The sequence below is a fragment of the Rhinolophus hipposideros genome (genome assembly GCF_964194185.1).
Source record: "Rhinolophus hipposideros genome assembly, chromosome: 14".
In the NCBI taxonomy this organism is placed as follows: Eukaryota; Metazoa; Chordata; class Mammalia; order Chiroptera; family Rhinolophidae; genus Rhinolophus; species Rhinolophus hipposideros.
The window spans coordinates 54,407,505-54,434,746 of NC_138060.1; the positions used below are offsets into that span (position 1 = coordinate 54,407,505).

At 50.8% G+C, this 27,242-nt stretch overlaps 1 protein-coding gene and 1 long non-coding RNA gene across 5 annotated transcripts in view; one reads left to right on the forward strand and one right to left on the reverse strand.

The window, feature by feature from the left end:
- On the forward strand, positions 1 to 26,897 carry ACVR2B (activin A receptor type 2B; the record flags this gene model as incomplete). 4 transcript variants are annotated; one of them, XM_081072739.1, is made up of 11 exons in its annotated part: positions 1 to 395; positions 20,292 to 20,499; positions 20,859 to 20,968; positions 21,116 to 21,267; positions 21,348 to 21,491; positions 22,011 to 22,154; positions 22,472 to 22,620; positions 24,052 to 24,166; positions 24,902 to 25,040; positions 25,125 to 25,255; positions 26,703 to 26,897. In XM_081072739.1, the coding sequence occupies exons 1-11, from the start codon at positions 344 to 346 to the stop codon at positions 26,895 to 26,897; spliced, it is 1,539 nt and encodes a 512-aa protein (XP_080928865.1). In that variant the 5' UTR covers positions 1 to 343. The 4 variants fall into 4 exon arrangements, with proteins under 4 accessions (XP_080928865.1, XP_080928866.1, XP_080928863.1 ...); XM_081072740.1 differs by having other exon boundaries at positions 32 to 395; positions 21,140 to 21,267; XM_081072737.1 differs by lacking the exon at positions 1 to 395 and adding an exon at positions 4,921 to 5,281.
- Positions 25,621 to 27,242, reverse strand: part of LOC308507569 — a 13,912-nt gene continuing 12,290 nt past the window's right edge. The window contains exon 3 of the long non-coding RNA XR_013994898.1: positions 25,621 to 26,933. This is a non-coding gene — a long non-coding RNA (uncharacterized lncRNA). The remainder of the gene's footprint in view (positions 26,934 to 27,242) is intronic.

The window sequence follows — 27,242 nt, forward strand, 5'->3', positions numbered from 1 at the left end:
GGACTCGGCCCCTGCGCCGGGGGCCCGGGCCCAGCCCCACCGCGCTATGCCTGAATCGGGCGCGCCCCGGCCCGCGCCCCACCGCCGCCCCCCGGCCCCCGCGTCGTCCCGGAGCCCGGGCCGCAGCCTGCGCTGCCCGCAACAGCCCTGAACCCGGCCTCGCCGCCCGGCCCTTGGAGCCAGCACGCTGCCCGGCGACGAAGGCGCAGAAAGTGCGCTGGGAACGAGACCTAAGGAAGGAGCGAGAAGGAGAGCGCAGCCGCCGCCGGGCCCTGCGCGCCCCAGGAGCGCCGCGCGGCCCTGCCCGCGGGCTCCGGGTGTCCGCGGGGCGGCGCCGCGGAACATGACGGCGCCCTGGGCGGCCCTCGCCCTCCTTTGGGGATCGCTGTGCGCGGGTAAGGACTGGGCGCGGCGTGGGGGGCGCGGGAGGGCGCGCGGGGCCGGCCTCGGGCGACGCGTGGTGTTTACCAACAAAGGGAGGGCCCCGCGGCCTCGTCGCCGCGCCACCTGCACCCAGCTGGCACCTCCCGGGGCGGGGACTGGGGGCGCGCCGGGCGCCCCGCTCGCTGATCTGGGTGGGGGGAATCTTGTTTGTGCGGCGGTCTGCAGGGCTCCGGTTCGCGGTGGCGACCCCATGATGGGGGCTGAGACCCAGAGTCGGGATTCGGGCTACACGGGCGCGTGGAACCCAGGGAGAATGAGAGGAAAAGCAGAGCGTAGGGAAGGTGGCCAAGCGGGGCGGGCAGATCTAATCCCAGGACGTCGGGTCTGTGGGTGCAGCAGCAGCGCCTAGGGGGAGGGCTGCGCGACCCTCAGTGCCACTAGGTGTAGCGAAACGAGGGGTTTGCTTCTCAAAGCTCGGAGGGGTCCCCTGCATCCCATCCCACTAGGGTCTGTGTCCTATTGCAAGGCGGCATGCTGGCACCCGCTCCCAACTGCGCCCGCTTTCCCTGCGATGGGCCCAAGGCGCGAGGTGCAGCCACCCCGCTGGACCGCTTTGTTTTGGGCGCCTGGGCAGGGAGGTGGGGCGAGAAGAAAAACCAACAGGTCTCTGTTCGCTCTGGCCTCTGGGAAGCACGTGGGGTGGGTGGGTGGCTCGCGGGGCTAGCGTTCGGCTCGCGCTGGTGTGGTTGAGGGTGTGTGGGTGCGGGTGTATACTTGAGGAGTTCTGCCAGGAAGGTGCTTTTTCCTTAAGGTCGAAGCACCGATTTCTCTCTTCTAGCGGTGCCGAGGCGCGCCCAAATCGGGTGTGCGCGCAGGAGCGGGCTCGGCGCTCTGGTTCGGATGGCTTCAGGCAGCCCTGGGAAGCGTGCAGAGTCGCGCATTGAAGCTGCAGGGAAAGCCCGGGGCGGTCTGGGCCGCTGGTGCGCGGCAGCCGGAGCGCTGGGTCTTGCGCGTCTTTGTTCCCAGCCCCCATTACACATGCAGCGCGGGTCCCTAGCTGCCCGAGGTGGCGGCAGCGCGGAGTCTGGGAAACCCGCGAAGGGCGGGGCCGGGCGTGCAGGGGCGGGGCTGGGATCCCCGCGCTGCTGGGAGGGTAGGGATCCGGGATCTCCATCCCACTCCCACCCCCCACTCCGTCCGCTTCATTTGCAATGTAGTTTGGTTCAGCTGTCTACATCAAAGCAAGTGAATTCTCTGTGTGGGGCTTGGTGTTGCCTAACCTGCATGCAAGGACCAGAGGATAGAGACCTTCTTGTTGGTATCTGGGCATCTGGGCGAGGGCGTCATGGCTCTTTTGGAGCCATTAACTGTGTGGTAGAGGCGGCGTGGTGGTGTTGACCTTGTTCTCCTTTCTGCCCCTAGTCCCTTTTAAGCGCTGCTTTGAGATGCTTTTTCCCAAAGAAAGGATGGCATTGGCCTGTAGAGGGGAGAGTGGCAGCAAGCTGACTTAATAGACACGCACAGTTCACCTGGCTGTCTCTAGAACCCTCCTGGACATTCCTGGGATCCCTAAACCCTATCCTAATTTGTCTCACTATCCTCACCAGACTCACCTCTTCGATTAGGCAGGGCAGAATGGATCCCCCCTCCCCCCAAGCGCTGTATTTCCCTCCTTTTCCCTTTTCTCCCCTCTCCTTTTCCCTTTGCTCCCCCCTCTTGGCTTGGGCAGTACCCTGCAAGGTGGGGCAGCTGGAGTTAGACTGAAGTCCACCAACCTGTGTTCCTACCTTGGGAGAAAGGTGAGGGTCATGGGTGTTTCTTGTGGTCACACAAACCAGTCCTCTGGTGGGCCACTGCTCTGACCTGTGAGGAACCGTGGGAAGAGCTGGCCCAGGCGCAGATGGGGACAGAGCTGGCCCTCCTGTTCCTTTGACTTCATGGATGCCCTTTTTTGTCAAGCTCTTGGCTTGCTGTTAGAATTACTCCCACTCCCTGTGGCATACAGTGTCCTTGTAGAAGGAAGATCTTTCAGAACAGCTCTGTCCACCAGAAATACAGTGTGAACAACATACGTAAGTTAAAATTTTCTGGTAGTCATGTGAATAAAAAGAAAAAGAAAGGAACAGGTGTCTCTTAGTCTTCTCAGTCTGCTATAACAATGCCATCGACTGGGTGACTTAAATAGCACTATTTTCTCACAGTTCTGGTGGGTGGAAGTCCAAAGTCAGTCCTAGCCTGGTAGGGCCCTCTTTCTGGTTTGCAGATAGCTGCCTTCTCAGTGTGTCCTCACATGGCTTTTCGTTGGCACTCACTGGGGGGAGAGATTGTTCCTTTTCCATTAACCCCATCATGAGGGCCCCACCCTCATGACCCAGTCTAACACGAATTACCTCCCAAAGACCCATTTCTAAATATTGGGTGTTAGGGCTTCAACATATCAATGGGGGGGTGACAAGCATTCAATCCATAACAAGGTGAAATTTAATGATGTGTTTACTTAGCCTAAAATATACAAAATAATCATTTCAACATTCATCAATATTAAAATGAGGCATTTTATATTCTTTTTTATACTATTTCAAAATCTAGTGTGTATTTTATAGTTAGAGAACATATGAACTCACACTTTCCACATTTTAAGTGCTCAACAGTCACATTTGGCTCGTGGCTACCATGTTGGATGGCGCAGACCTAGAAGAAAAGGCAGAATTTCTGTTATAATAATGGCACATGTTCAGTTACTGCCACAAGTCCTTTGTGTTTTGTGCCTGTACCAGTGTCCTTGGGAAACAAGTTGTTTGGATCTTGCATTGCTGTGGTCATTCCAGACACACATCTGTGTATCCCAAAGAGCTGCTGATCTCTGTCTCTGTACTGTACTTGGGGTTCAGATCAGGGCCCGTGGGGGCAGGGAGTTCTTCGTGGAAGGTCAGGAGCTACTAGCTGGGGAGGAGGACCTAACTCTAGTCTGTCCTATCAGGAAACGCAGGCCTTGGCTGCTCCAGCCGCCCTCAGAAGCTGGTTACTCTGACCCAGAGTTGTCTGTTTCCTCAGGGGAGAAGTATATGTTTGTGGGTGAAGTGATGCTCAGGCCCACTAGTGGTAATTGTCGAGGACATGACCACAGAGCCATGGCCATTGTATCTGCTGAGCACCCATGCTCTGCCCTGCCTGGCTGGCTGGGCTGTGCTTTGGGAGGAGTGATCCCCTTCCTCAGCTCTTGGAGGCTCTTCCAGGACAGATGATGTGAGAAACTTGCCCATCCTCCCAGGCCTTGCAAACGTTAGACCCAGAACCCCAAGGCCTCCCACAGCTTGGTGGGCCTCTGTGGGGTCTTTCTGGGCGTGGAGGATCCCTGTTAGGACCTGGACTTACCCTAGCACTTCACCCAAGGAACTTGCTTTGTAGGGACACCAGTGGAGAGCCCCCATCCTACACCATGATTCTTTGTATCATGTGCTCCTCTGAGAATCTGATGAAAGATGTGGACCCTTTCCTCAAGAAAATACAGATAAGTGGGTGTGTGTGTGCGAGTGCATGCACACGTTATCCATGCATACTCACTGATCTGCACGGATGCCAAGAATCTGTGGCCCCCTGGGTTGGACTCTGAAGTCCTGGTAGCCTGCACAGACCCATTGTACCAGTCCTGAGGGGCAACTGGCTGTCCTTGGGGCACCCTGGGTTTGTTCCCATCTTGCTACTTCAACTTAACCTATTCTAATCACTGGACGTGACTTCTGCTTTTTGTGAGGCCCCCCAGTGTTCAGATTCCAGCGCTGTTCGCCTCTTCCCCTTCCTTCTCCCTCTCCTCTGAATGCCAGTGCATTCAGCTCCTAGCCTGGGAGCTCAGGGTAGTACAAGTGGGGACCAAGGGACATGAGGTCAGAGTTTAAATCCACCTGCAGTTACTGGCCTGTTACCATAGACTGTGATCTGGGGGCTGGGGGGGGGGGGGCTGGTCTGGGTGATACTTTTGAGAGTGACACAGGATACGCAGCCCTCAGGCAGGGTCCTGGCTGGGTGCGCCTTGTTCTAGAACAGGGTTTCTCAACCTTGACACTGCTGACAGTTTGGACCTAATGAGTCTGTTGTGTGTGCGTGTGTGGGGGCGGGGGGGGGGTGGAGGGCTGCGAGCAGAGCCCTCCCGGGCACTGTAGGCTGTTTAGCGGCGTCCCTGGCCTCTACCCACTAGATGCCAGTAGCGCTTCTAATCATGAAAACTGAAAATGTTTCCAGGCATTGCCAAATGTCCTGGGTGGGGCGGGGCTGCAACATCACCTCTGGATGAGCACCTCTGATCTAGAATGTTCTCATGCTTTTAAAGAAACAGACAGTTGTGAGAGGTTGGGTTCATGGCTAATGCCTACCCCCCATCAGATTCTGGGTGGGACGTTGGATTTTCCTGAAAGTCTAGATTTCGTGCTTTGATAAACCTGCTCCTGTGGGCGAGTGTGGTGGGAACTTAGCGGTTTAGGAGCAGTGCCGGCCACCGAGGAGGATCCTGGCGTCCTTGAGTTTTCCCAGAAGTGGTTCGGGTTTCAGGGAGGCAGCGGTTGTGGGTGGCCGGGCAGCTCGCCCGCCCGCCTCCGGCCGCTGCCTGGAAGTTTGCGCCGCTGCCTCGCCCTCCCTCCCTCCCACGCGCGCGGAATGTCAGCGAGGGCCTGTTGCGGCGGCCTCGGCGCCCGGCAGCCCCTGTCTGCTCACCTGGGAGCCGCGGGAGCCGAGGCGGGCTGCGTGGGCCCCGCGGAGCGCCGGGGGTTGTAGCGGGACGCGGCGGGCATGCCCTTTCCCCCGAGCGGGCCGTCGGTGTGGCGCCCCGAGGAGCCGCAGCAGCTGTGGGCCTGGAGCTCCGAACCCGGGGACGCCAGGGCGGGGGGGCCGCCTCTCCCTAAAGGTACGCGCCAGGTCTCTACGCCGGCCCCAGGGCCGGGCTTCCTCCTCTGGACCTGGGGAGGTGTAGTGGGCAGCGGTGCCCGCAGCAGGTGCCAGTGCTGGAGGCCCTGGCCCAAGGGGTTGGTCCCTGTGGGCATGGCAGGCTGGCAGCCCCTGTGTTTGTTGCCCACTCCCCCCGTCCTGTTCCCAGCTCTGTTGGGGAGGGCTTTCTGGGGGAGCTCCTCTCTGATCTTGCTCGGTAAGGGACAGCTTGCTGCAACGGGAACTGATTACCGACAGGGCGTTTAGGGCCGGAGGAAGCAATCTTAAAAGCTTCAGTTTTCCAGGTGCTCTGCACCCCTGGAGTGTGAAGGGCTTATTTAAAAGGATTGCTTGCAGGGGCTGAGACTTCCTAGTTCCATGTCTTTTGGGGCTTTTCCAAAGGAACTTGGTTGCCGTCTCAGAATCCTTTATCTTCTTTCCCCTCCCTCTCCTTGTATCACCAATTTTTTGTTCCAGAATAGACACCTACCCTCATGTTTAGGGCTCCCTTTTTGGGCTGTATTTCTCCACCAGACTCACAGGCCCATCCCAGGCTGAGAGGTGCTTGTTCCTTGTGTCCTGTTGGTGCTGCTCCTGGATGCCCCTAGTTGTTAGCTAGGGATGGGGGTGGGGGAGAGGAGATGCTGCTGCCTTCTTGTGAGGCTGTTTTTTAAGTTTCTCAGCGATTGCTGCCTAAGGCATGGTGGATACTTGAAAGCGTCTGACAGTGCAAGCTGGGATTGTTTGGGGGTCATCCATGCCTCCTCCTGGCCAAGGATCAGTCGTGCTTCCCACCTTAGGACAGCCACATGCTTTGTCCTCGTTATTGCAGTCCCGCTCTACACATGCGTGTGCTTTTTCCAGACTCTCTCAGGGACTGGCAGCCCAACTTGGGTGTTTTCATTCATGGACACGTGATCATTGGGAGCCAGTATTGGAAAGGAAGCCTGTTCCACTGGGCAGATGTGTGGCGCCCCTCCCAAGGGGACCTTCTGTAGGGGCCTGGCTTTCCGCACAAAGGGACTTCTCTTTGGCCAGTTTCTGGTCTGGAGCTGAGGTGTTCTGTGAGGTGAGCTCATGCTCTTGTTTGCAAACGTTCCTCTGCCCACTATTTAAGTTCCACTCTGACAACCAAGGAGGCTAAAATTAGTTCTGGGGAAGGAAAAGGAAGGCTGGTTGGAAACCCAAGCCTTTGGCTGGAGGATGGAGAAGGCTGCTTCCCAGGTTTTGTGGCTGATCCTTTCTGAAGATGTGACCAGACCAGCTGTTGTCCGTCCATCTGAAGAGAGGGAGGGGCCCCTGCTTGCCTGTTCGACCTGAACCAATGAAAACAGGAGGCTGACTTGGAAGCTGACTCTCTTGAGTGTTGATGCTGGGATGACTTTTCCTTCTGGCTAGTGCGGCGGTGCACAGTGTTTTGAGGTATGAGGACAATGCCTTTTTATGTCCAAGTGTCACTGACAGCCCTCCTTTCCCCACACAGATTCAGAAAGCATGCATGAGGTCTCAAAACCTTGGGCTGGTAGCCATGGGTCAAGAAACCCTTTATGTGTGCTTTCGGAATTTTCTTCTCACCCAAGTTTTGACATTCCCTTCAGGTATTCACAAATCAGGTAGACCAGCCCTCTCTCCAACCCTGGAGCAGCTGGCTTGGGTCAGGTGTGCGTTAGAGAGGAGCCCTGCGACCCAGGCATCATAAGGAAGTCCAGCTTCTCTGTGCCCTCAGCGCATCGAGGACCAGGGTTCATCTGCTCAGGGGCTTAGAACACAGAGGGGCAGAGAGTTAGATGAATTCTAGTTTTCTTTCCCACCTGGCTGGGCTGCCTATGAACCCTCCACCTGAGAGCGGGTCCTGAAGGACCCCCTGGGGGGAGACAGAGAGCCAGAGAAACGTAGTCCTGTCTTCCCTACCATGAAAAACCACTCAAAACTCCCCTTACTCAGGGCTCTCCTGGTTAGCTACCGTGGGGTATAGTTGGGGGAGTAGAGGTCACTTTGCCCATAACTTCTTTGCCCATTTTAAGTTGCATTATTTTTTTGTTTTACAAATAATACATACAATTGCAAAATTTTAGATGTTATAGATAAAACAAGGATCTCCCCTGTGCCCCATCTGAATTCCCTTCCAGAAGTGAGCCTTCTCAGGTTGCTGTATATTCTTTTAGACATTTTACCTGTGCACCTGTAGAAGTATTTAGAAAAATAGAGGGTTTTTCTTTTTTTACTCAGCCCAAAGTGCTATTGCCTTTTTTCAAATATTTAATTGAAATATAAAATGCATATATAGAATAGTGTGATTATCATAAATGACAGCTTGGTGAGTTTTCACAAACTGAATACATCCATGTAATCAGCATCCAGATCAAGAATCAGGAATTTACCAGCCCCTCCTCCCACTAGGTCCTCTCTTGCTCCCTTCCAGTCTCTACCCTGAGCCCCACGGGTCACCACTATCCTGACTCCTGACAGTAGAAGTTAATTGCCTGTTTTTGTGCTTTATATGGATGGAATCTTACAGAATGAAGGGTTTGTGTTCATCTTTTGCTCACCATGTTTGTGACTTCCTTGTGTTGTTGCATGTCCTGGCTTTTTAAACTGAAAATACATTTTGTCACTTTTTCTAATACGTGTTGGATCTACCTCAGTCTTCTTCATAGTTGTGTAAAATTTCAAAGTTTGGATATAGACTACATTTTACCTAGTCTCTTATTGATGGGCTTTCTGATTGTGTACAACTTACATGCAGATTGTTCCTCAAGGATAGATGACAAGAAGAGGAATTTCAGGGTGGGAGGACATGTATAGTTAAGATTTTAATAGATCCTGAGAAATGACTCTCCTGTCTCGTCCTCCCCCCTTTTTCCCCCTGCCCTGAGGCTACCCAGGGGATGGTAGTGAGGGCAGAAGCTGGGTGAGAGGGCAGGTGGCCCTCTGCAGCAGCCTGTGAGCTTCTCTTCCCCTCCAGCAATGCTAGGTTACAGAGTTTGGAAGTAGCCCGTTTCCTGAAGGGTGCTGGGTCAGGGAGAGTGCTCGCGGCCGCTGGCTGGTGTCTGAGGAGAGCCAGAGAGGTTGCTGCCTGTGTCTGTCTCCTGGTTACTGTGCTGACAGAGTCGGGATGGGGGCTGGTGGGAGGTGGGTAGCCAGGATGTGCAGGTCTGGGTTTAGGATGGCGTGTGTGTGTGTGTGTGTGTGTGCACTCGTCGTGCTCCATGCTGCTTCCACCCTCGAGAGACTGAGACAGTCGCTGAAGCTTGTTGAGGAGCTGTGCGTAGTGGCATTGTGGTGACCTCTGAATTTGACAAGATCTTGGCGTGGCAGGAGCCTCATTTCACATGTGGTGATAATGGGGGGTAGGGGTGGGAGAAACCTGTAGAAGAATTATTTTAGAGTCTGGTGACAGAAGGGGCTCTGTGAGCTTCATTTCCTGGCTGAGTGCATGCCTCGTTCCCTCGCATAACCTTCTGCCACAATTGGCTGAAGAAGTAGGGAAGTCCATCTGAGATGACTTGTTCTCCAAAGCCGTTCCTTTCCTCGTCTCCTTCAGCATACGGACTACTCCTTCACTACGATTTTACTGGGATTCCTTGCATAAGCCCACCTGTCAGGCCCTGCTTGTGGCTTTAGGTGACGCTGGATTTGTGGTCTCTAGCACAAATAATGTCACGGTCAACTTTCCCACATTGTACAGGTGCTCTGCAATATCTATGTATTAGTCTGCTAGAACTGCCGTAACAGAATACCACAGGCTGGGGGGCTTAAATAACAGTTATTTATTTTCTCAGTTCTGGAGGCTGGAAAACCAAGATCAAGGTGCTGGAAGGGTTGGTTTCCAGTCAGGCCTTTCTCCTTGACTTGCAGATGGCTGCCTTCTTGCTGTGTTCTCACATGGCCTTTTCTCTGGATGGGTACACTCTGTGGTGTCTCTTTCTCTTATAAGGACGCCAGTCCTGTTGGATTATGGCCCCACCCTTATTACCTTATTTGACCTTATTTGACCTTAACTAACTCATGAAAGAACATATATCCCAGTACACTCTACTAGGGTTTAAGGTTTCAACCTCTGAATTTTAAGGTGGAACACAATTCAGTCCATGACAGTATGAAACAGTAAAGTTGGTTGAGAGTGAATTGTTTTCCTCTTCAGTTATATTTTGGAATAGAAGTTGCTGTTTTCAGGACTCTGCCCTGGGTCTGTGTTCTTAACACTTTCCATGGGCGATCTTATCTACACTGGTGGTCTCAGTTTCCCTGTATGTGTAAATGTATATATACCCTTTGGGTGTAATATGGTCCTAAAAATATGTCAGAAAGCTGGGTACAAAGTAGATGTGGAGATTTCTTCTTCTGATAATCAGGAACAACTCTTTCTGAAGGTACCTGGAAAAGCTGCACACACTAAGAAAACAACTCTGGTTGAAAGCATTACACAGCTAAGAAGACAGTGAAGACCTACCAGGCCAAGATGTCTGTGAGAACGGAGACTCTGGTTGGTGACTTTGACATTTGAGTCTGTTTTCTGTCCTATATGGGCAACTGAGGCTGAGAATTGCATTTGATAGCCTTGTGGGGCTAGGAAGACAGAAATTGGAGTTCTAAGCACAGGTGGGTATAGTGAACCCCTCCTTCTGGGTTAAGATTCCGTAGACATAGGGTTGAGGTGGAGCCAAAAGACAACAAACTCTAAAGTTGGATTAAGATGTTATGGAATTAATGGTGCCTTTAGCTGCCTGCTAGAAGCACATTCTAGGAATATAACATTATTTTAGGCCTCAGATGATTTCTACAAACAATTGTGCACATATGATGACTGATTGATTTTTTAAAATAAATAGCCAGCAGAAACATCAGAGTGAAGCAGACCTGGATAAGCTCCAGATTGGAGTTATACACATATTGAAAAATAGCAGTGTTCACTATGGTCAAGGAAATGAAAGTGCGAATTTCAGCAGAAAATATATATAACAGAAAAATATATAACAACCAAGTGAAGAGTCTGTTATAGGACTGACCTGTAGACCAACAGAAAATAACTCAATGAATGGTTATATCAGATTAGGTACAACTGAAGAGATAATTAGTGAACTGGAAGATTGGTCAGAAGATAATATACAGACTGAACCATGGAGAGGCAAAAAGATGTATGAGTATACTATAGAAGAGAGGGAAAGACACATAGATGAAGTGAGAAGGTTTAAGATGCATGTAATCAGAGCCACAGAAATATAGGACAGAAAATGAGGCAGAAGAGATAATAGCTGAGAAATTTGTAAAAGAAATGAAAGACATAAGCCACAGATTCAAGAAACCCTGTGAAACTAGGTAAGATAATAAATAAAATTTCACACCCATTTCTATCACAGTCGAACTTCTGAAAACCAGACAGAGAATCTTAAAAAGCAGCCAGAGATAAAAGGCATTGCTACCGAAAGAGTAATGTATTGACAGCTAACTTCTCAAAATCACTGGAAGCCAGAAGACAATGGAATGATAGCTTTACGTGCTGAAAGAAATAATTGTCAACCTAAAATTCTATATCAAGTGTAACTATCCTCCAAGAATGAAGGTGCCATGTAAAGAGGGTGTTCTTCAGACAGAAGGAAAATGCTCTAGATGAAAGGTCAGATGCAGAAAGGAATGAAGAACAATGAAAATGATAAATACTCAGATAATTATTTTATGAGAGAGACGTGTTATTGAGTTTGAAATACATTTAAAACAAAACACATGACAACAATGTTATATTGAGAGTGGAATGACAATGAAGTTTAATTGTTCTAAAAGGTCTCACATTGTCCAGAAAGAGGGTATAACTACCCATTCATATTAGATTTTGATAAGTCAAGAAGGCATGCTGTAATTTCTAGGGTAACCACCAAAGGATAGAAAGATTATAACTTGCAAGCTAATGAAAGGGACAAATGGAATAATAAGTAATTATCAAATTGAAAAGAAGGCAATAAAAGAGAGATAAGGGGAAAAAAGAGCAGGAGAGGTAAATAAACTAATACCTTGATGAACATAATATGCAAAAGTCCTTAAAATATTCACAAATAGAATCCAGCAATGTGTAAAAATAGTAACACATAATGAGCAAGTGTTTTTTATCGCAGAAATGCATAGTTGATAATAACAATTGAAAATTGAATCTGCCATGTTAACAGAATAAAGAAAAACTATGAAGATTATCTCACTTGATGCAGAAAAAACCTTTAGGGTTTAATCTCTAGTTAACCCTCAGAAGAAAACAATTTGGAGATGCAAGGGAGCAAGAGGAGCCAAGAAGACTGTCTTGAAGAAAAAGGACAAGGTTGGACATCAGGAGTCATAGCAAAGCGATCGTAATACAATGGTAACCTTTCGGTGCAAGCTAGGCAAATAGACAGCGGAATAGAATAGAATAGTATTCTAGGTTCCAAGTGTTGGCTGCTGCAAGTTCAAAGCCATTCTGATTCCTAATCCTTTATAGGTGACATTTCTCTCTTACTAGACATTTGCTGTAGGGTCTCTTCTTGCCCCCACTGTTGTGAAATTTCAGTGCTATGCCTTGGTGGGGGGGCCTGTTTTCATCCACTGTGCTGGTCTTTGATTTTCTTTTCCCTTTTATTTTCACTTTCTGGAACTCCTATTATTTAGGTGTTGGACTTCCTCGCCTGAGCCTCCAAATTCCTTGTCTTTTTTCTCTCCTATTTTCTGTATCTTTGTGTGTTTGCTTTACTTTTTCATGAGATTTCTTCAATATTATTATCTAATCCTTCTTCCAGCTTTCATTTCTGCCATCATATATATGTATTTTTAATTCCTGAGAGCTCTTTTGTTGTCTGGTCTTTCAGCATTGCCACCATATTCCTTTTTTTTTGTGGGGGGAGTGCATTGCCTTTTATCTCTCGGAGGATATTGATACAGTTTTTGAAGTTGTCTTCTCTCTGCACAATTTCTGGTTTCTCCCAGTTGGTTTTTTTCTTCCTGTTTTTCTCTCTTGGCTTTCCTAGACTTGTTCATATTTAAAGATGGACCTGAATACTGATTGAAAGCTCTGAGCTTGCGAATGGAATCTGCCAACTGCAGGATGATCTGATCAGGTTATTTTTGAAGCTAGTTAGATTGTCCTGAGAAGTATCTTCTGTTTTCTGTTGAGGGGGTAATAATAGGCCTGGCTGCCAACATCTTGGGAGCCACAGGGGGAAGAGAGCTGGGGTTTTCAGTATTCTGTATTATCCTGTAGTTTTCTTATTTTAGTGTGTGGTACCTGTATCTTCAAATTTGCCTACTCCTCCCTAGCCAGAGGCTCTCTGTTTTATCTTCTTTAGAAAATAACCTAATATCTGCTGGGTTGGAAGAGGGGCAGCCCCACATCGTGGTGAGTGGTAGTAAGATCTGAGGGTCTGGCAGCTTACCAACCAACCCTACTGTATTTGGACTCATCTGTACCCCACTCTTCCAGAGGCATCTGGTGCCACAAATTCCTGAGTTTTGGAGGGTTCTGTGATGGGAGATCAGATTGCTTCTCAGCTTTCCCCACAGCCAGCTCAGGAGTCTGTGTGGTCATTGACCACTTAAGTATGGGCTTCCAACTTCAAACTTTCATTTCTGTTTCTCTCCTGTTCTCATTGTCCTTATGGATTTACACCTTAAAAAACTTCACTGTGGCTTTAGTGGAATTACAGGAGGGAGCAAAAGTGATATTTGTGTATACTCATTGACCTTTCCTGGAAACCCTCTCTCCAGTGTTCCTCAGGAACGGTGGGGCTGGGAGAAAGGCAAGTATTCCAGGGAATGTCCTGGGTCCATACCTTGTCCGTGGGAGGAGGGTGCCGGGACTTGTTCACTCAGTCGGGGTTGGAAGAAACCTGAGGTGACCTGGCTTGATTCCGTATTTTTTTCCACATTTTTTTTTTTTTTGATTCCATATTCTTAGGCTGGGCTTCTGAAGGCAGGTAGAGCTCTTCCTGTCACCCTGGGAAATTGCTCCTGGACTTCCATATCTGGCAATAATAGTGAACAAAACAGCTGAAAAGCCTCCTCATGCAAGACACTTAGAAATACTGGAAAAGTATATAACAAATGCCCTTTGTAAATGCATGTGCATAGCTGCATATATATGAGAATAAGGAAAAAGCAAGAGAGTGCGGGAAGTGAGCTCCATACCTCCACTACCTAAAGCTGCTGGTTTTAGGGAGGGGGGGGCTTTGCCTCTCTATAATTTGGAGATAGATGTGGGTTTAGTAGTAGTGTGTGAGACACAGGAGATAAGAAGTGGAATTGAAACTGAGGTTTTCACATGATAAGACTTCCACAGGATTATAACTTCAGTGAAGTATAGACTAGAAGGAACATCCTTTTGCTGACAAAGGGAATAGATAGTTGTCTTGGCTTAGGTTGGTGGGCAGGGGTAGGGTGGGTACTTTCCCATGAGAATTTATAAGCAAAGTTCTGCTTAGATGAGCTTGGAGTTGAAGTTTATGCCATCTGTGTTCTCTGGGAAAGTTGAAGTTGAGAAATTAAAGTGATTTCAGATTCGTAATGTCTTGGAGAATTTGGCAGAAGTAAAAATATAAATTATCTGTGGAAGGTTGCTCCCTAAAACTTGGCTTCACAGTATTTCCACAGAAAAGGCCCCATTGAACTTGGCTCAGTATCCAAAATTCCAAATCAGACAAAGAAATAAGACACCCTGAGTGAAAATAATCAGAAATAACAAATGGCAGAAATAGATGTTCAAGGAGTTAAATTATGGAGTTATAAAATAGGGATTTGGAAGTATGACAGAGAACAGAAGTATCAGAATTGACCAAGAAGTTTTTTTAATAGAATTTCCAGAAATAAAAAAAAACAAAAACTGATGAGTTAAATTTATGAATTAAAGAAAAGCTAAATAGCAATTAGACACAGCTAGAGAGAGAATTAGTAAACTGGAAGTTAGACCATGTGGACTTGTCTATAATGGTATTTAGACAGAATTGGAAAATATGAAAGCAGAGTTAAGGACTGGGTAGAATGGGAAGGTCTGATACACTTGTAATAGGAATTTCAGAATTGGGAGGTGCAATGTTCAAATTGATAAAAGCCAAGCATTTTCCAGAAATGATAATCGACATGAATTGTCAGATTAAAAGGATATTCTCCCAAGCAATACAAGTAAATTTAAATGTATACTTAGACACAGCTTGTAATGAAACTATAGAGACAATCTAAGAAAGCAGCCAGAGAGAAAAGACAGAATATCTTCAAAATTAAACTAATAGTCTTTTCAGCAACAGTAGTAGAAGCTAGATGACACTGGAATAATACTTTCAAAACGCTAAGAGAAAATAACTCAACCTAAAAGTTTGTTTTTCTAAACTGTCAATAAGGAAAAAGGGCAAAATAGCATTTTCAGAAAAGCAAACAAAGACTTCTCTGCCAAAAGATCTTTACTGAAGGAGGATGTTATTCAGGAAGGGACAGTGGTTCCAGAAGGAGGAACAGAGATGCAGAAAGAATGGGTGAGCAGACAAGCCAATGAACATACAGACAAATAAAATATTGACTGTATATAACACAAATAATATCTGTTTTGGGAGGCAGATAAGAACAATAACAGATTAAATACTGAACACAAATGTTATGTTAAATTAATTAAATATAAGTTGGAAGGAGGTAATTGGAATTAGAACAATTAAGTTCCTATGAAGGACAGTAGAGATATTAATTAACTTTGGCTTTTAGCGTAAATGTACATATTAAAATATAAAGGCTAACCTGTAATAGAATAGAAATACAGTGAAATAACATCCAGATCAGAAGTGGCCAAAATATGGAATTAAAAGAAATAACCCAAAAGTGGTAGCAGTAGAGAAGAAACAAATTTAAACATTGAAGTAATCATAAATGTAATGGGACTCAATTCTAGGTCAAAAACAGTATTAGACTGAGTTGGAAAAAAAATACAGAAAAGTTTAAAATAAAAGTTGGGAAAATATTAACCATAAGAAACATCATATAGCTATGTCAGCATCAAAATAGTCTTTTTGGCAAACATAAAATAGATTTTTTGGCAAAGAGCAAATGAACAAATGAAGAGGGTTTCTATCTAGTAAGAAAAGTTCTATCATCAAGAATATATAAAGAGGGCGGACGGATGGCTTAGTTGATTAGAGCGTGAGCTCTGGGCAACAGGGCTGCCAGTTCGATTCCCACATGGGCCGGCGAGCTGCGCCCTCCGCAACTAGAATGAAGTCAATGAACTGCCGCTCAGCTCTGGGGTGGCCAGATGGCTCAGTTGGTTGGAGCACGGGCTCTCAACCACAAGGTTGCCGGTTCGACTCCCGCAAGGGATGGTGGGCTGTGGCCCCTGCAACTATCAACTGGCAACTGGACCTGGAGCTGAGCTGCGCCCTCCACAACTAAGACCGAAAGGACAACAACTTGGCTTGGAAAAATCCCAGAAGTACACACTGATCCCCAATAAAGTCCTGTTCCCCTTCTCCAATTAAAAAAAAAATCTTAAAAAAAAAAGAATATATAAAGAGTTTCTACAACTCAAAGGAAAAGTAACCCAGCAAAAATGGGAAGGGATGTGAAGAGGCAGCCCTCAGAAGGAGAGGCTAATAAACACAAAAAGATGATCAGTCTCACAAGTGATCAGGAAATGGGGATCAAAACTGTAACACATTTATACAATGGAGTATTACGCAGCCATAAAGAAGAAATAAATCTTACCATTTGCAACAACATGGATGGACCTAGAGAACATTATGTTAAGCGAAATAAGCCAGAAAGAGAAAGACAAGTACCATATGATCTCACTTATATGCGAAATCTAAAGAAAAGAATAAGTGAATGAACTAATCAGAAACAGTTCTGGGGACAAAGAGGAAAAACTGAGGGTTGTTAGATGGGCGGGGGGATAAGGGGAAAGGTGAGGGGATTAGAAAACAGTCGGTAACCACAAGATGGCCTCAGGGTTTTTGAAAAATAATTTTGGGAACGTAATCAATAATGTTGTAAAGATTTTGTAGGGTATCTGATGGACACATGTCCCATTTGGGAGACCCCCTCAGGGAAGATGTAGATGCTTGATCAATGTACTACTGTACGCCCAAAGCTGAACAATAATGAATGTCAACTATAATTTTATATATACAATGTGATGGCTCGGTGCGATGTCGGATGGATAGTGGAAGGCGGGATGGGGGAGGGGGGTTCACAGTGTGAGGGATATAAATGATGAACGTCGAAGTATTACCTTGTCTTGTGCACCTGAAACTAATAATAATAATAAAAAAAACAACACTGTAATACATCTTTGCTTACCGACCAGGTGAGCAAATATCAGGCGAGTGAGGGTGTTGGGAACATGAACTGGTCCATCCACTTGCAGAACAGTTTGACAGTATCTGTGAGTGGCAGATGCTCGTAGTCTGCGACCCAGCATCTCTAACCTGTGGGTATCACTTTAGAGAAACACCACACACGGGCACAAGAAAACTCACAAACAAAGATTCAGGAGGATTCCGGGTGGCAGTGCTCAAATCAGCAAACATTATAAATTACCTCAAGTCCAACAGGAGGATGGAGCTTTGTGGCCGGTGACGCAGTGGCCTGGTGCGCAGCACCGAGAATGAACGCCCTGCAGAGCTCGTAAGGGACCAGCACTCTAGAGCCCGGCCGCCAGCGTTCCAACCTGGTTTTGACGCTTAATAAATAACTTGAGTAGGTTACTACACCTCTTTGTGCCTCGGTTCCCTCATCTGGGAAATGAGGACCCTCACAGGCTTTCATGCGGATGAAATGTTATTTGTAAAGTGTGTAGTATGGTGCCTGCTATGTGTTTGTAAGTACACGTGTATCAATTTGTATGGCTCACAAATACGGAGGGTGCCAGAACAATGCATACACATTTTAAGAAGGGAAAAAACTGTGTTAAAATTGTAATACTCAATACATACCGACAACAAAAGGTGAATAGAAGTCACGTTTGACTTCTGCAATGACAAGAGGTGCTCAGAGTGGTTACCATCAGCGTCCAGACACTTCTGATGACCGCAAACTACTGCCTGAGCAACGTTGACCAAAGTGTCCACTCGTATACATTTTTTGGCACCCCCGGTATATGGGTGAAAAGAAACGAGAAAATGTGTCAGTCAGAGCCAAATGTGTTTTTGGCTGCTACAAACAGATAGTCAAGAGTTAACTATTCTCAAATAAAATGTAGGTAGATTTTTGATTCTTTTCTGCCCCGTGGTACATATGTGCCACTCTGCAAATGTGTGCGTACTTGTGTGTGTGTGTGTGTGTGTGTGTGTGTACACCTCCCGCTTCAGTCTTTCCCCTTGCCCCCTTCCCTCCCCCGTTTAGGTTTCCTTACTCCCCACAACCCAGTCATCTTACTCTGGTTGTGGAGAAGATGGTGAAGATGGTGTCACCACATGGCAATGCCCACATGGGTGGGGCTGGGCACCTGCCCCCTATGGCGTTCTCCAGGAGCCAGGGTTAGAGTGCAGCGGCCTGCTGGCTGCTGGGGTCCACAGTTCCTCTGGGAGATGTCGGCTACTCTGGACACACCCCAAGTCCAGAGTTTGGGGAGCCCCACGGGAGGCATGGCTACTCCAGCTTCAAATTTTCCCCCCAAGGCTCTGACTTAATTGCCCCTTACTTATCCATCCATCCGTCGTTCTTCCCTCTCTCTGAGCTTTAGAGTCCCTCACAGGCAGGGTCCTGGTAGGATTTCCCCTTTCCTCCCCAGTGCATAGTGAGGTGGGACCAAAGCCAACTGGACTGCGGAAACAGACCTCCCAGCGCTTGTCCTTGGGCCTCAGAACTGGTCTGTTTAGGTCAAGCTCCCTGGATTGTTGGTTTAGAGTGGAATCTGCATGTATTCTGGGTTTTTGTTTTGTTTTGTTTGGGGGGAGGGTGGTTGTTGTTGTTGGTGGTGGTATCTGTCCAGGAGTGGGGTTTTTCTGCCCTGGTTGGACTGAGGGCTTGGGAAGCTTGGAGGCTTCTTTTTGCCAAAGTGTTGGCGCCCCTTGGAACATAGGGGCTGCCTGTTGGGGATTCTGCTCCTTGTATACCTGGTTCCTTTGGAGGCCAGCATTTGTGTTGGCTGTGGCTTAGGGATCCAGCGAGCCCCTGGCCCAGGTGTCTCAGGAGCACCGCTTCCGCTCCTGCGGGATGGAAGTCGGGGAGCCTCCTGTGTGTGGGTGCCTTGGCTCAGTGAGTGTGGGCTGGAGCCCTGTTCTATTAAAAGGCGGAGACAGCCTTGTGGTTGGAGTGTTGCCAGAGGCTATAAATAGCTGAGTGTGTGCAGAAGCAGAGGGCCAGGGAGGAGGGAGGGGAAGGCCTTTGGGTCTCCAGCTGGCAGCAGAGCCTGGGAGTGGCGTGGGAGGTGCATGGAGCTGCCCTTTCCTCAGGTCCCCTTTAGGCTCTGAATGCAAGGCTCTGGTAGGTGTTGAGTGTGCACACTCCCCACTTGATGGGGCCCTCCAGGAAGGCTTGTGCTGTGAAGGATTGTCTGAGGCGGCAGGGGTGGGGTATAGCTCTAATATAACAGCTGTGCCAGGCATTGTTTTAACCACTTTTGAACTGCGTTAACTGATTTTGCTCTTGGAACAGCCCCAGGAAGGAAGTTTGGCTCTTATGCCCTTTTCACAGATGAGTAAACTGAGGCACAAGGTGGTTTCGTAACTTGCCCAGGGTCACATAGCTAGGAAGCATCAGAGCCAGGATTTGACCAAAGTCTGACAGCTCCTGTCTGCGTCTGTCGGTTACCTATAGGAGGATTGGGTCAGATAGAGGTCTGGTGAAATCCCAAACCCATGGGTCCTACCCCAGAGCCTTGAGATTTGGAGTTCCCAGCCCTGTGCCCTTGGGTCCTGCCCACAGAGTGGCCAGAGGGGTCCCTGCCTGACCAGTGGCCTAGAGAGGAGCTGGGCCGCTGTCAGTGTCTGTTGCCTCCCTTGTCCTGGCTGCCAGCCAGCCTTGCACAGGGGGGCTTGCTGCTTGTCTGAATGGAGATGGAAACGCACCTGAGGACCTTAGAGCTTGCGCAACCGGCTGAGGCCACCCCGCCTGGTGTCCCCTACCTTTGAAATCCTGCCCTAGCCAGGAAATAGCTAGCTCCTTCTGTCCGTACGCTAGCCCTTCCTTCTTGCTTCCATCCATCCATCCATCCATCCATCCATCCATCCATCCATCCATCCATCCATCCATCGGTCATGTGTCCAGAACTGGTTCCAACACTCAAGACATCAGCTTTGCAGTCTTGTGGGGAAGCCTGATATTTAAAAAGTAATTGTCAAGCACATAGGGAATATGTCCTCCTGCTTGGGGCGCGCATTCCCTATGACTCTGGGAGCCTTGCCCTGAACACGAGGGCCTGACTCTGGACGACCTTCTCCAGCCCTGCTGAGCACCAGGAGTGGTCGCTGGGTGCCGAAGGGATACTGTAGGGTCCTTGTTTTTCATCCAGTCTGGGTAGGAGGTGTGGGGGACACACCCGCAGTGTCTCCCTGGGGGGCTATGGCAGGTGTGGGTCAGGTCACAGACAGCAGCAGCCGGGCCCCCGGAGCCTGTGTCAGAATCATCTGAGAAAGACAAGTGATGGAAAATGTAGATTCTGCCCCCTTTCCAATTGGATGGGTCTGGACTCCCAACCCCTGTGCACACAGCCATTCTGATGTGCACTGCGGTTTTGAGGGTCCCTCCATTAATTGCTGCTGCAGGGAAGCAGCCCCCACCCAGGAGCCTCAGGCATTGGTGGAGCCCCTCCATCTGGCCATCAGCCTGGCTGTCTGTTCATCCTTCTGTGGTGTGAGGTTTGCTCCTTCCTCCCTCTTGACTGGGCCTGGGGGCAGCTGCAGTGGGAAAATGAGATGGGGCTGGTGCCGGCTGGCACACAGTAAGCTAAGAGGTGTCGAAAGGGTGGGTATCGTGAGGCCTGGCACCCACCACCCAGCCTCCCTCAGGGTGGGTGGGGTGCTCAGCAGGCTTCTCACCTCTGGGGTGGGACACAGGTTCCGGGCGTGGGGAGGCTGAGACGCGGGAGTGCATCTACTACAACGCCAACTGGGAGCTGGAGCGCACCAACCAGAGCGGCCTGGAGCGCTGCGAGGGGGAGCAGGACAAGCGGCTGCACTGCTACGCTTCCTGGCGCAACAGCTCCGGCACCATCGAGCTCGTCAAGAAGGGCTGCTGGCTGGATGACTTCAACTGCTACGACAGGTACCACTGGCGCTTGCCCTCCGTCCCCGCCACCTTCTCTCAGTCCAACTGGAGCCCGCCTGCGGGTGCACTGCCTGCCGGGCCGCATGTGTCCGAGGGTGTCTGTGAAGCAGAGCCCAGCATTTAAGGGCGGGAGGGGAAGACTTGGACAAGTAGGGGTGGTGCAGGGTCCCAGCCCTTCTGAAACTGTTTGCCCCACCCCAGTCCCCAGGAGGCTCCGAGTGGGTGTGGACCCCTGCTTGCCCCTCCCGTGTGCTCCGGTCATTCTCCATGAAGTCCTCTGTGGGGAAGGGTTTGGCAGGACGGGCCCTAGAGTCTTGTGTCCATCAGCTGAGGGCGTGTGGGACATTGTGCCTCAGGCAGGAGTGCGTGGCCACCGAGGAGAAGCCCCAGGTGTACTTCTGCTGCTGCGAAGGCAACTTCTGCAACGAGCGCTTCACCCACCTGCCGGAGGCTGGGGGCCCGGAAGGTGAGGCCGTGGGAGGAACAGGCTTGGGCCTCTTGGGTCCCGAGAGCTCAGCTCCTGAGTTGGGTGTGAAGTGGCTGCAGGGCTCACTAGCCCTGGAGGTGTAGGGGTGGGCGGGCTGTGTGACGCAGGGCTCCGTGTGTCCCCCAGTCACGTACGAGCCACCCCCGACAGCCCCCACCCTGCTCACGGTGCTGGCCTACTCGTTGCTGCCCATTGGGGGCCTCTCCCTCATCGTCCTGCTGGCCTTCTGGATGTACCGGCATCGCAAAGCCCCCTACGGCCACGTGGACATCCACGAGGTGAGGCCGCGGGCTCGGGGCAGAGCAGGGGTAGAGGTGGCGAGGCCAGGACACGCCCTGTAAGCCCTGATTTCCCCCAGGACCCTGGCCCTCCGCCCCCATCCCCTCTGGTGGGCCTGAAGCCACTGCAGTTGCTGGAGATCAAGGCTCGAGGGCGCTTTGGCTGTGTCTGGAAGGCACAGCTCATGAATGACTTTGTGGCTGTCAAGATCTTCCCCCTCCAGGTGAGTGAGCGAGGGGCTCCAGGTCATCCACCCCACTGTGACCCGAGCTCTCCCGCCCCAGGGCAGTCCAGGCCCGTACAGGTGGGATGAGAGAGAAGTGGGCCCCACTGGGGTGGGGAAATTCATCGTAGGGCTGCGGTAGGGCTTTGCAAAACCTTGATCCACTCTGGTTTTCAGGGTTTTGCTTTTGACATCAGGTCTGGTTAGAGACTGTGGACACCAGAAGACCCCGAGCAGGTGCCCAGAACCCTTAGCAGAGCCAGGCCCAGCTCTGTCTCTCATTTGTTGGGTGATACCAGGCCACTCACTCGCGTCTCTGGACATCAGTGGGCCTGTCTGTAAATCAGGCGCTGGCCTTAAGAGCTGTCAGGGATCACCATTGGCCTGTGCTCCAGGGCTGGCTCAGTCTGGGTCTTCTGCCTGCCTCCCATATCGGCCGAGGCGGGAATGGGGTGAGGAGGGTGGTTCTGCTCAAGGGGGGTGGGGCTGCAGTGAGGTTTGGCTGCACCCCTGCCTCAGGACAAGCAGTCGTGGCAGAGTGAGCGGGAAATCTTCAGCACGCCTGGCATGAAGCACGAGAACCTGCTGCAGTTCATTGCCGCTGAGAAGCGAGGCTCCAACCTCGAGGTGGAGCTGTGGCTCATTACGGCCTTCCACGACAAGGTGAGCCGCGCCCCGCGGAAATGGAGGGGACCATGACCGTTGTCCGCATGGTGCCTTTCCGCAGAAGGTGACCCAGCCGTAGGTGTGGATGTGTGTACAGTAAGAGCTCCTCACCCTGGGGTAGGTTCTTAGGAATAAGAATAGTGCCTCGTCATTAACGCCTTTGACCACTCCCAACACCTCCTGGCCTCATGTACCTTCCTATCGATTCCCGCCTCCCCGGAAAGGAATGCAGCCTCCCAGGGCCAGGAGACCAGCTGGCCTGCTCCTGGCCTGTGCCCAGAGCCTGTGCCTAAGCTCTGTGCTGTCCCCTCTAGGGCTCCCTCACAGATTACCTCAAGGGGAACATCATCACGTGGAACGAACTGTGTCACGTGGCAGAGACCATGTCAAGAGGCCTCTCCTACCTGCATGAGGATGTGCCCTGGTGCCGTGGTGAGGGCCACAAGCCGTCCATCGCCCACAGGTACCTGGGTTAGCAGTTGTCCTCCCTGTGCTCGGCCGGCAGCTGCAGAGAAGGCTGGGGGGCAGGAACAGGGCCTGGGGAGGGGGTGGAGGTCTCGGTTTCATCAACATGCCTTGCCACTCTGCGCTGTGTGAGAAGTGCTGCGCACAGGAACGGGCCCACCTGCCGCCGCCCTTCCCCTGCCTTCCACCTGTGCTGGGGCGCGCCTGGCCTCCCAAGCCAGTTTTCTGGTGCCCTCCAGTGGCCACCTGAGGGAGTGCTGGCTCCATGACTTGGGAGAGTTGGCCCTTCTTGGTTTGGATCCTTTCCACTCTTAAAAAGAACTTTTGTGTGTATGGGTTATATCTGTTGGTATTTTCTGTATTACGCACACACATTCCATTAACTGTCAGTGATGACATCGCATGGATGTAGTCTCCACACACACTACTCTTGAGAGAATGAGCTTAAAAAGAGGCAAATAATGGATTATTAGGAAAATAGTTTTGACCTTGTGTCAGATCTCCTGAAACAGTCTCAGGAACCCCCTTGGGTCCCTGGAATGTACTTAGAGAGCCAGCATGTCAGCTCCTCATCTTAGTGCTCGCTGAATGGCAGGCAGTGCTCTCAGTGCTTAGAAACACCGGCTCACTTCATCTTCACGACTGCCCTGGGAGACAGTCCCACCTTTCAGATGAAGGCACTGGAGTGCAGAGAAGTTGAGTAATTGGCTGTACCGAGTTTACTGTGCTTCTGGGGCTATGACGGAGGGGAAGGAGCCTCGAATTCCTGGGCTCAAAGCTAAAGGGCCCCTAGTGGTACTAACATTATGTCCTATAAGGTTGACTGTATGAAAGTACCACTTTTGTAGGTCAAAATGGTGGTTGGTGGACTCTTCCATGTGGCTCAAGCCCACGCGGTGCATAGAGTGTGCCAGGGGTGGCCTTAAGTTTGTGTAGTTACTACTCTCTCTGAGTTTATTTCTCACAATAAGGCCCTGGGGAAATTGAGGACCGAAAGTAACTCTGCTAGTAAGGGGTGGAGCTGAGCGCACTCGCCTACTCCCAGCTTTACCACTGCCTTCGTGGTGGGCTCGAGCCCCTCAGGGCCTGCACAGAAACCTGGGCAAGTTTGTTTAAACTTCTGTGCTCACGCACGTCCCAGATATTGTGAATCCTTCTGAGAAAAGTCTCCTCCCAGGCCAGCATGCCTGCCTTCCACCCCTCTGAGCATACAAGAGCTGTCTTTGACATGGTGGGGACTGGGGTGAAGTTTGCCCAGCCAACTGGGGTCCACCCTGGTGCAGACCCTGCTCCCCAGATAGGGTGGGAAGGCCCACTGTGGGGGCTGTCGGGCGTAGGCGTCAGTATCTTGGGAGCCAGGGTAGGTCGCCAGGAGCAGGTAGGTTGGAGCATGATGCCCATCTTTCCCTTGGTCCACGTGTCTCCACAGGGACTTTAAAAGCAAGAATGTGTTGCTGAAGAGCGACCTCACAGCCGTGCTGGCTGACTTTGGCCTGGCTGTTCGGTTTGAGCCGGGGAAACCTCCAGGGGACACCCATGGGCAGGTAATGAGTCTCAGAGGGCGCAAGAGTGGGGCGGGCCCAGGGGTGCACACTGCCCTTCTGATGCTCAGCTGGCAAGGGGCAGGGCAGGGTCACCCCGGAGCTCAGAGCTGCTTGAGGACTCCCAAGAACAATGCTCTTGTTCACCAGTGGGAACAGCAGGGCCTCGTGTGTCCCCGGACGTTCAGCTAAGAAGCACGGAGTCCCGGTCGGGGCTTTGGCCACTTGTCCCTCGAGTCTTTCTCTCTGTCTCTTTTTCTTTTCACTTGTAACTATTAAGCTAGTTAAAATAGAAAGAAATATACTAAGAATCCAAACCCCAAAGCCTAGAAAAAGTAACTGAAAATTAAGCTTCGGTAAATCATCTTGAAACAGTCACTGTTAATACTAAGTATTCTCCTCGTTCTGGTTTTGGTCTCGATCTCAGTAAAACACACATCATCTGTGGAGCCTTTGTGGGGTGACGGAGTAAAGAGGCAGCAGTTCCATAGTAGTTTACTGCTGTCTCAAGTGCGTGATATTTTTAAATTATCACCGAGGTTCCGTTTACACTGGGACCTCTCGCAACCCTCCCAGGAACGTGGCGAATCAAGGATTGCCATCATTTTTGGTGTCCTGCTCGGAGTTCTCCATCTGGGGCCCTGTCTTGTGCACACAGGATGTCGTTTCCTGTCTGACTGTGAGAGTGTCTGTGCTGTGTGCATGCTTGTGACTGTGGACCCTCCCCGTCCTGTGCAGGTGGGCACACGGCGGTACATGGCCCCTGAGGTGCTTGAGGGAGCCATCAACTTCCAGAGAGACGCCTTCCTGCGCATTGACATGTATGCCATGGGGCTGGTGCTGTGGGAGCTTGTCTCGCGCTGCACGGCTGCGGATGGTGAGTGGGCCGGGGCCCTGAGATCCTGGGGGTGGCGGGGAGCCGCGGACCTGGGGATGACTGCACAGGGCTCTCTCACCCCAGGACCCGTGGACGAGTACATGCTGCCCTTTGAGGAAGAGATCGGCCAGCACCCGTCGTTGGAGGAACTGCAGGAGGTGGTCGTGCATAAGAAGATGCGGCCCGCCATTAAGGATCACTGGCTGAAGCACCCGGTGAGGGGCCTGGGTGGCAGGTGACCGCAGAGGCAGAGGAGCAGAGAAGGGAGCCCCTCTGCATGTGGTGGGACCCTGAGATCAAGGGGCTATGGGGCAGAGAGAGAAGATGGGTCAGAGGTCACTTAGTACGCTTCCTCCTTTACACCGGGAAAGCATTAAGCACGTTCAGTGCTCTGTAGGACGCTGGGTCTGGGCTTGGCCCCAGAGAGTGATGGGGCCTGACAGCTCCGTCAGAGCCCAGGTTGCCCCCGGGTGGGTCACTTGTGCAGTGGAGCCCACTGGCCCTGAGTCTGACCCACCTGGGTTTGAATGCTGAATCTGCCAGTCAGTAGCTGGGTAACCTCTGACAAATTGCTTTGTTTCTCTGAGCCTCTGTCTGCTCAGGGTAGTATAGTCTAGATTTAATGAGTTATTTTAATTTGCTTGACAGGACACCTATCACATAAATGCTTACTATACATTAGCTCTGATTAAATGTTCTCTGTTCTCTGCCTTTATCATATTCTGGGCATGGGCTCAGCTACATGGCATCTGGGCTCCTCCAATCCAGGGATACTACACAAAAGACCCCAGCCATGTAAACCGTTTCCTATCTTGGAAGGATATTTGCCCTCAGAAGCATTGAGCCCCTCTCCCTGCCCACCCCAGGGTTAATTCAGAAAAAGGACAGCCTTGGGGCCACTGGCGCTCTACCATACATGTATATCACCAAGGGTCAAGCTGTTGAGGCCAAGGTCATCTATCAAGCTGCTCCCTGGAACCCAGGGCTGTAAGTGGAGAAGACCTGAAGCATGGAACGATATAGGCTGGGCCAGCATCTGTACCGTCTCTCTCCGACTTTCTGAGTCTCCAAGGCAGAGATGCTGGGGTAGCCAGTCCAGTTCCCTGAGGAGGTGCCCAAGGCGTGTGTGCCCTTGTACTGAGCAGGCCAGAGTGTTCCCAGATGTGGGCATTTTGCCCATTCTTCTGTCTTTCCCAGCTCTACGCAGTTGGTTCCAGCACAGGATGTCACACCACGTTCCCTGGACTTCAGGGCGGTGCCCAGGGGCTGTGGGGAGTAGGGCGGGATAATGCCCGCCTCTGGCCCCCACTGTGACTGCCACACTTTGGGCTCTTGCATGATTTGAGCTTCATGTAAGATTTTGTTTGAGCATCGTTGTGTCTGCCCCAGCAGGGGCCTGCTCCCCACCTCCTGTGTTGAAGTTCAGTGGCCTTCCTGGTGAGGCTGTGGAGGAAAGCCAGTGGGCTCGGGACGGGGACTGCCAAGTGGGGGCATCCTGGGTCCTGCAGTCCCCCCCAGGCCTCTGCTCACTGCCTGCTGCTGGGGTTGGAAGCGGTGGGCTTTGTCTGGTCCTCGGGGACATCGTCGTTGGCTGTCCCCAGGCTTATCCTCACTGAGGTGCACTTACAGGGGTGTCTTTTCCCGCTCCCCATCACCGTGTAGGGCCTGGCCCAGCTCTGTGTGACCATCGAGGAGTGCTGGGACCACGACGCAGAGGCTCGCCTGTCTGCGGGCTGCGTGGAGGAGCGGGTGTCCCTGATCCGGAGGTCGGTCAACGGCACTACCTCGGACTGTCTGGTCTCCCTGGTGACCTCTGTCACCAATGTGGACTTGCCCCCGAAAGAGTCAAGCATCTAAGCCCAGGACACGAGTGGCTCTCCCGACTCAGTGGATCTTAAGAGGAAAAGAAAAAAAAAGTTGTGTTTTGTTTTGGAAATCCCATAACACCACCAACAAACACATGAAATGCAGCTGCTATTTTACCTTGACTTTTTATTATTATTATAATTATTATAATTATTATTATTAATATTATTTTTTGGATTGGATCAGTTTTACCAGCACATCGCTCTACTGTATCGCAAACAGCGGACGCGTCAGCAGGCGTTGAGGTGCTGAGCTGTGAACGCAGAACCAGCGCCTGCTCAAGAGCCCCACCACCTCCTGTCCTTTGGGGGTTCATTGTTCCCGCTTTCTCTTTGT